Raw genomic sequence first — 7,540 nt, 5'->3', positions numbered from 1 at the left:
ATATATATATATATATATATAATTATCTTGTTATAAACACTTTTGACATAATTTTTGAACTTATATCTCTAAGTGATTTCAAAATCATTCTCTAGTTGTAAGAGAGAAATATAATTTTATTTAAACTCTCCTATAATAATATTGTGTTTGTTGTGTTTCAAGTTAATTCATTTCATTGAATTATCTTATTTTTGTTGGGTTGTTATTTCTGGATAAGGTTTATTATATTGCAGTATAGTAACAGGGTGTTATTGGCTTAAAAGTTCAATATTTTAGGGTTTAAAAGTTGATTTCTTGAATGTATTGATCGTGTATTTGGAAAACATTGTCATAATGTGAGTTTGATTGGTGTGGTTGGACAACTAGATGTAGCTATTGGATAGACTCAATCGATATAAAAATGTTTGTGTGTTTCTTTTTTCCTCTTTGTTTTTGCAAAGTATACTTGTTTTTAGTGTTTTTTGTTCTAATTCACTGACAACGTCTAAATTTTTGATAAATTTGATATAGTTCAATTCAATTCTTATTGAACTCAATCATTTTATTCTAACAATTTTAACTACTTTCATTTTAGGGTTAAATATTTCTGTAGTTCCTAAACTTAGACACGAAATTAGAATTTGTTTATGTCTCAAACTTTGATAAATTTTGGTTCCAAACTTTAAAAATAAATAAGTATAGTCCTCCTAACCCAATAATATTAATTTTCTTTTACTGGTTAGTATTTGAACTAAAATGTGACAAAGTGTGTAATTCAATAATACAAGGTTTAATGTCTCCGTAGGTCCCTATTTTGGTCATGAATGTCAAATAGGTCCTCTTTCTTTTCGGCGTTTCAATTGAATCCTTGTTTTTGTAAAATTGAATCAATTACAGGCCTGCCGTTAAATTGGACAAACGGCCGTTACATCAGGCTCAACATCAAACCTATCATTACCTTCTCCTTTGCCGCTCAACTTATCAAATACCTCCAGTGCCTCATCAATCCTCCTAGCTTTGCACAAATGATTAACAAGAATCCCAAAGGTCACAACACTGGGCTTTATCCCCATCTCTTCCATTTCTGCCATCAGTTTATTCATCCGCTGAATGTCCCTCTCCCTTCCCAACCCAGTTAACAGAGCATTGCAAGACGCAACTTTAACCGCAACTGCACCACCCAATCTCATCACAACATGCAAAAGATCCCACGCCACACCATTCTTCCGGTGCCGGCACATCTTCGTTATCATTTGGGTAAGCTTAAACGCATCAGGGAAAACTCCATGCTCACACAGCTTGGTAACCAACCCCACAATTTCATTATCAGCAAAGCTTCTTCCATGGCGCTCCTGCTTCCCCAACACCCTAAAAACAACTTCCCGCGTGAAATCATCGGGAGGAAAATCAGAATCCCGTTCAAGCATTTCGTCAATCACCTGGAGGGCATCATCAATGCAACCCGATTTAAACAACCCCTTAAGCAATTCGTTGCAAATTCCGGAACTTTTGGAACAGGGGTCGAGCTCCTTGAACAGAAGAAGCGAATCGTCCACCATTTGGGCCTCCCCTAGGCACTTCAAAAGGAGGAACGCAGATCTGGAAGTGAGAGCAATGTTATCACCATTGGATTTTCGGTAACTATGAAGCATGAGAAGCTCTTTCTGCGAATTAGGGTGCTGCGTAGCGAGTTCAAGAGCGCCTTCGAACACACAAGAGAGGGCTTGGTGGTGCTCTGTTCTGCTTCTGAGGTAATTGATAAAATCGAGGGCTTTGGGAATGGAGTTTAAGCGGAGAGTGACAAGGAGGAGATGGTCTGAAGCTTCGAAGATACGTAACCAATACTATAACGGCCGTTTGTCCAATTTAACGGTAGGCCTGTAATTGATTCAATTTTACAAAAACAAGGACTCAATTGAAACGCCGAAAAGAAAAAGGACCTATTTGACATTCATGACCAAAATAGGGACCTACGGAGACATTAAACCATAATACAAAAACAACTTACCACGTCATTGAATTTACGTCGGGCATGTAGATAACAAAAGTGAAAAATGTTCAATAACATTTTTTTAATTAAATGGTCAATATTGACATGTAGACATCATATGTAAAAAAGACTTCATGTTAGACGCTAATTTATGTCTAATATGTACACAACAAACATAAATTTACGTCTAATCCAAATTCATACCAAAACCAATTCAATTTTAAAAAATAAATAAAAAATTTATGTTTATTACTACACTAATAGAAATAAATTTTGGTAGAATATAGGAAAACAAAGGTAAAAAAATGAATTCCAATTTTGCATCAGTAAAAAAAGTTAATGTAATTGCGTTATGAATATTAATAAGTACTTTTTTTTATGTTTCACACTCGAACTGTATCAAAGTTTATAAGATAAATGAATTCCAATTTTGCATCAAAGTCATGTTTACTCCTCTATTTTATTATAACGAAAAAATTTCAATATTTAAATATGTTTTTGGTTTTTCTGGTTAAATTTAATTTAATTTTTCCTAAAATATGTTTTTCCTTTTCTTTTTATAAAATTTAAAATTTTAAAAACAATCTAAGTTAACATAGTAATTAAAAAATAGAACTCACAACTATTAGTTATAGATAAGTAAATAAAAATTTATGACTTTAATAATTTTTATATAATTGGCAAGGATTTGTTTTTTTTCAAGTATTCCACATATTGTATTATACTTGGAACAACATTTATCATAAATCAAAGGTAAATTACTCGTGTCAAATGTATATTAAATTACAAGCTATTAGCAAAATATAAAAAAAACTCGAAAGAAGATGATTAATTACATATAAAATTTATGAATTCTAGATGTGGTCAGGTAAATACAAAAGAAGATAATTAATTACATAAACTAAATTTAATTATATGTCCATAAAAAAGTAACCAAACTAACTCTAATAAAACTTATTGCTTGAGATTAAAGGTTAATTAAATTCATTTACTTTTGTTATTGGTTGAAAGATAATAAAAAAAAAGTGGATATAATTTTATAAGTAATATATTTTTTAAAAAGGATCAATATAATAATTTTTTATGGCATTAAAATATTAATTAATATAAAAATTCTCATTAAAACATTATGTTGATCTAAAGTGAGCTACCCATTGATTCTTTTTCTCTCTCTTTTTTATATATATACAAGTTTTGAAAGTCAGCCAGTTAATTAATTGATAATGTAAACCTATTTTATATTTAATGCATAGTTATTTTTACTACTCCATGTCAAGTCTTCATGAATCAATGAAGAAAGTTTACTTTATGTCAGTTATGCATTAAACCTGTGAAAGATTAATTTTTCTACATAATTCATGCAATCCCATGTAGAAAAGATTAAGTTTGATATTTAGTCAATGTTGTTGGTTTTTTACAGCATCAATGTTGTTGTTACAGCAATTGTTTTCGGACAAGAAAATTGTTGATGTTTGTCTTGTGGAAGAAGTTATCTCTTTAGATCAATATATATCTCCAACCATTTGTTGTTATTAGTTGCTAATTGATTAAAAGTTATTTTAGTTAAATTATTTTTATTATTTTTTATTATTATGATAAAATTAATATTTTCTTATTTCCCACATATGGTAAGATAAAAAAGACAAGAAATGAAATAATTTGATAGAGGGCATGTATAAAAAAAAGTAAAAGTTGGAGAAAAATGGATGGTGAATTTGAAAATAGGAGCAATCACATATGTAGTAGGTGATGATAATAGAGTGGTACCAACCTAGATAGTGTACTAGTGTCAATGACAATGACTAAATTAAAATATTCTTAAGGTTGTTCATTGAAATTTCATTAGGGTAGTGGGAGAGAATTGTGAGATAAGTTCATCTTCACAAAGTTTAGTTGCTTCCTCTTCTCTTAAGGTCACCATAGCCACTCTGCTTAAGGGACCCTCCCCAGGTGGGCCAGGGAGTATCAGAATCTGTCCTTCTCCCAAAACTGGTTCCACATAACAAGAAACATGAATGGGTTTGAACCCATCTTCAAACACAAAGTAAGGGTCCACACCCTCCAAGCTACCACAAACAAGAACATGACCATTCATCATGGTAGGTGAATTCACATCAGCATTTTCTAGCCACTCAATCAAATCCATCACACCCTTATAGTCCATTCTAGCCACAACATCACTTATTGCTCTGACAGCTTCTGCAAATTTCAATTTCTGATTCTCCCCTTCTACTTCATGGACCTTATTATACACCATGCAGTTCCCAAAGAACCCAGTATCCAGGCCCAACACTTTTCTCATGTCCAAGCATATGGACATGCCAACAAGCCCATTTCTCAAGCCCCTGACTTTGCTCAAAGAGACCCAAAACAAGGCTGTTAGGGCCTCAAAGGGTGTTATTGGGCCGTTGAATTGGGCCATGGACATGCAGGCCTGAACCATGTGGGCCGAGAAGCCCAGGGAAATGGTAGTGTACCTTGCTTCCCCGAAGGAAATGGGTTTTCCAATTAAAGATTTGTAATGGTGTATTAACTCCACGTGGTGGTGATGATTAGGGTTTGTGTTTGCATGTTTTGTGAGAGGTAAAGGGTGGAAGAGTGGAGGAGTAATGATTTTATGACCCATTGAAATATCAGCCCATGCTTTCATGAATGAGATTGCAGAAGTGGAATCTGCCAAGAGATGAACACAGCTTAGGCCTATTGCTAATCCACCTTCTTCAAATTCAGTCAGCTGAAATTTAGACCAAAATTTAACTTTGAACATAAAAAGATACTAATTAACACTGTCTTTATTACCAAATTCTGTAATGATCGAAGATTATGACATATAAAAGAATCCTAACCTGAACATAAAATGTGGACCAATAATAAGGTTTGTGGAACATGTCCTCCCAATGCACAAGTTGGAGTTCCTTTTCCCTATGAAGATTTGGTAGCCATTCTTGCAAGCTTCCTTTGGCTTTGGCCTCCACCACTCTCAATCCTGCATCATTGCACTTGATCTTCCAATGCCCTATTTCATCTCTTGTCAATCTTCCACTCACCATGGGGAAATGGGTCAGCATTTCTGACAAACTCTCTCTCAACTTCTTGGTTATTTCTCCAAGCTCCAATGCTTCTCCTGAACCTTGGTAATAGCAGACCAACCTAATGTGGTTGTGCTGCATGTGGTGATCCAAAGCTGATAAAGGAAAGTACTTTCCTGGCTCCACTGCCTTGGTGCTCACTACAGTTCTTTTGCAGATGTACCTTACTTCTGAGGCCATTTCAACACATATAATGATGGTATATCATATGTAGGGTTTTATAGATGTGTATTGGTTTTAGGCATAAGTCAGTCATCACATTGAAGGAAATGAAAAGGTGCAAGAAATTCAACTATTTCTAAGGGAAACAAAGTTTTCATGCATACCAGAAAAACAACCTAATAAATGATGTTTTCATGAGCCATGAATGTTGCCTTGATTTTGGGGTTTACACTATATGTGTGCAATTTAGATTAAATAATACAAGATTTCTGAACTCTCTTAAAATTAAGAAAATGTTTTTCGGATTTCCAAAATACAAAATGAAGAGAGAATTTGTTACTTCTGAAAAGGAAGTCTCCAACTATAAAATCAAAATATGCACTTCACTTATTTTGTTCTGGGTTTAAAACCACGTTACCTTGTTTCCACACACGTATAATTCAAACTTTATTTGAAAATTAGAACAAGTAATGCTCTAGTTTATTCTAAAATTTTGATGATAACATTCTAATTAAATGTCTTGAAAAAAATAACATGTATTTTTAGCACGCACAACAAAATCATAATGCGTGGATTACGGACGAGGAACACGAGTATATGAAACTAACGGACTGCTAACTTTTGTCATATGTTATTTTACCGTGTATATTACATGATTTTGGAAATAAAAATATAGATAAGAAGTCAGTATATTCAATGTTTTCAATCATTTAGTTTAAGGAAACTTTCCTTTTTTTTCATTTTTCTTATTTCTATATATTTATATTAATATGATTAGAATTATAATGACATAAAAATAAAAAGAATAAAATAAGTAGATTTTAAATTAATTATTTGTGTACAAGAGTAAAATTAGACAAAGAAATGGACATGATTTTGAAATACTCTTTAAAATACTATATCTAACAAAATTATTATTACTTATATAAGCAACACAATTTTATACACATTTTTTCTTAATATTCTTATGAATCCAAAATTATTATAAAATTTATTAAAATTAAAATGTACAGATTTTAATTTTAATTTCACGAACATGCTCACAATTATATAATTTCAAATTGACTCTAACTAAAGATTTTTTTTATGAGCATTCTAACTAAAAATAAAATAAATAATATTTATGCCAAGAAATATTATCCATGTAATTCTATATATAATATTACTATGATTTCTGTAAATTATTTTATAAAACATTGTTGAAGCCTGAATCGATTGAGACGCAGATCTGGAGTATAGGAGAACGCAAGAGATAATCAGTGAATCACGGAATTGTTAACCAGGTTCGTTCTGCATAAATCCTGACAGATAAACAAACAAATTCAGTGTAGGTTTTTTCTGTGTCTAACTGAACTCGCTGAATAGACTCTAAACTCACGAATTTGTATGAATTTGGGCGAATTTGCTCAAGTTAACACGAGCTTACTAAAAAGTTATTTTGACCAACGAGTTAATTAGGTTTGAGGGTTTACGAGTTTGATGGCGATTTTGATATGTGTAATGTGTTGATTTCATCTGATTCTCAATGCTTTTACAATGATTTTCTTTTTTTTTGGTAAAATGTATAACTTTATTTTAATTGAAAAAAGACTGTGTTTGATCATGGTGAATATTTCTTGCCTTTGTGATAGTGATATCTCTTTCAAGAGTAAAGAATGGGTGACAAGAAGAAAAAGGCTCAGATGTTTGTGAAACTAGTGTCTGCTGCCGGCACTGGATTTTTCTATGTAAAGAGGAAGCCAAGGCAGTTCACAGAGAAGCTTGAGTTTAGAAAATTTGATCCTAGGGTTAATCGTCATGTTCTGTTTACAGAGGCTAAGATGAAGTGATCTGGTACCTTTTATGGCTTCATTTCCCTTGTAACTGGATCATTCTTATACTTCTCACTTCTCTGAAAGGGTTTTCTAATCTGGTGTTAATTTTGAATCCTGCCAATCTTTTCACTATCTCTGTATGTTATATTTTTATAGTTTGTTTTACTTGTTTCTGCTTTGAGATTTATGCATTTGGCTATCTTATTAGTATCATATTAGTATTCCGTTAAGAATCTTGAGTCTAAGTTTCACTTGGTGAAAATCATTAACCTATTATCTTAAAGTTTTGAGTAAAAAAGTGGTGTCTTGATTTGGTTTCGTTAGTGGTGTGTCTCTTCAGAGAATCTCCTCAATAATTCTAACAATTCCTTGTTTTTTCACTAGGAAAGTTGTCCTTGGAGAGAACCTTGTCAATTTGTTCAGGCCTTAAGTAATGAGCTTCGTGTTTCAATTTAGACAGAATAATGTTGTACCTTTCTAGTTGAGCGATCAACTTCACCAGGTAA

At 32.3% G+C, this 7,540-nt stretch overlaps 3 protein-coding genes across 4 annotated transcripts; 1 reads left to right on the top strand and 2 right to left on the bottom strand.

Annotated features, from left to right (window-relative positions):
• Positions 1-884: 884 nt before the first annotated feature.
• Positions 885-1,538, bottom strand: LOC148204921 (pentatricopeptide repeat-containing protein At3g61520, mitochondrial-like). Its single transcript, XM_088095448.1, has one exon. It carries the CDS (start codon positions 1,536-1,538, stop codon positions 885-887), a length of 654 nt encoding a protein of 217 aa, XP_087951574.1.
• Positions 1,539-3,661: 2,123 nt separating this feature from the next.
• Positions 3,662-5,322, bottom strand: LOC124827909 (HXXXD-type acyl-transferase family protein). Its single transcript, XM_047301085.2, has 2 exons — positions 4,816-5,322; positions 3,662-4,703 (listed from the first exon to the last, which is right to left on the bottom strand). Exons 1-2 carry the CDS (start codon positions 5,236-5,238, stop codon positions 3,798-3,800), a joined length of 1,329 nt encoding a protein of 442 aa, XP_047157041.2. The 5' UTR covers positions 5,239-5,322; the 3' UTR covers positions 3,662-3,797.
• A 1,046-nt stretch (positions 5,323-6,368) lies between these two features.
• Positions 6,369-7,221, top strand: LOC148204920 (uncharacterized). Of its 2 annotated transcripts, none has more exons than XM_088109538.1 (2): positions 6,369-6,503; positions 6,852-7,221. In XM_088109538.1, exon 2 carries the CDS (start codon positions 6,876-6,878, stop codon positions 7,047-7,049), a length of 174 nt encoding a protein of 57 aa, XP_087965664.1. In that variant the 5' UTR covers positions 6,369-6,503; positions 6,852-6,875; the 3' UTR covers positions 7,050-7,221. The 2 variants fall into 2 exon arrangements, with proteins under 2 accessions (XP_087965664.1, XP_087965665.1); XM_088109539.1 differs by having other exon boundaries at positions 6,384-6,503; positions 6,868-7,221.
• Positions 7,222-7,540: the final 319 nt, after the last annotated feature.

This window comes from Vigna umbellata, chromosome 1 (assembly GCF_029865625.1).
Source record: "Vigna umbellata cultivar VRB3 chromosome 1, Vumbellata_1.0, whole genome shotgun sequence".
Lineage (NCBI taxonomy): Eukaryota > Viridiplantae > Streptophyta > Magnoliopsida > Fabales > Fabaceae > Vigna > Vigna umbellata.
The sequence above is the reverse complement of the archived record's forward strand: the minus strand, read 5'-3'. Positions and strand labels throughout refer to the sequence as shown.

Coding starts and splice junctions, on each gene's coding strand:
- LOC148204921 (XM_088095448.1), bottom strand. CDS start 1,538: ATGGTGGACGATTCGCTTCTTCTGTTCAAGGAGCTCGACCCCTGTTCC.
- LOC124827909 (XM_047301085.2), bottom strand. CDS start 5,238: ATGGCCTCAGAAGTAAGGTACATCTGCAAAAGAACTGTAGTGAGCACC. Junction 4,704..4,815: donor GGTCCACATTTTATGTTCAG/GTTAGGATTCTT, acceptor TCTAAATTTCAG/CTGACTGAATTTGAAGAAGG.
- LOC148204920 (XM_088109538.1), top strand. CDS start 6,876: ATGGGTGACAAGAAGAAAAAGGCTCAGATGTTTGTGAAACTAGTGTCT.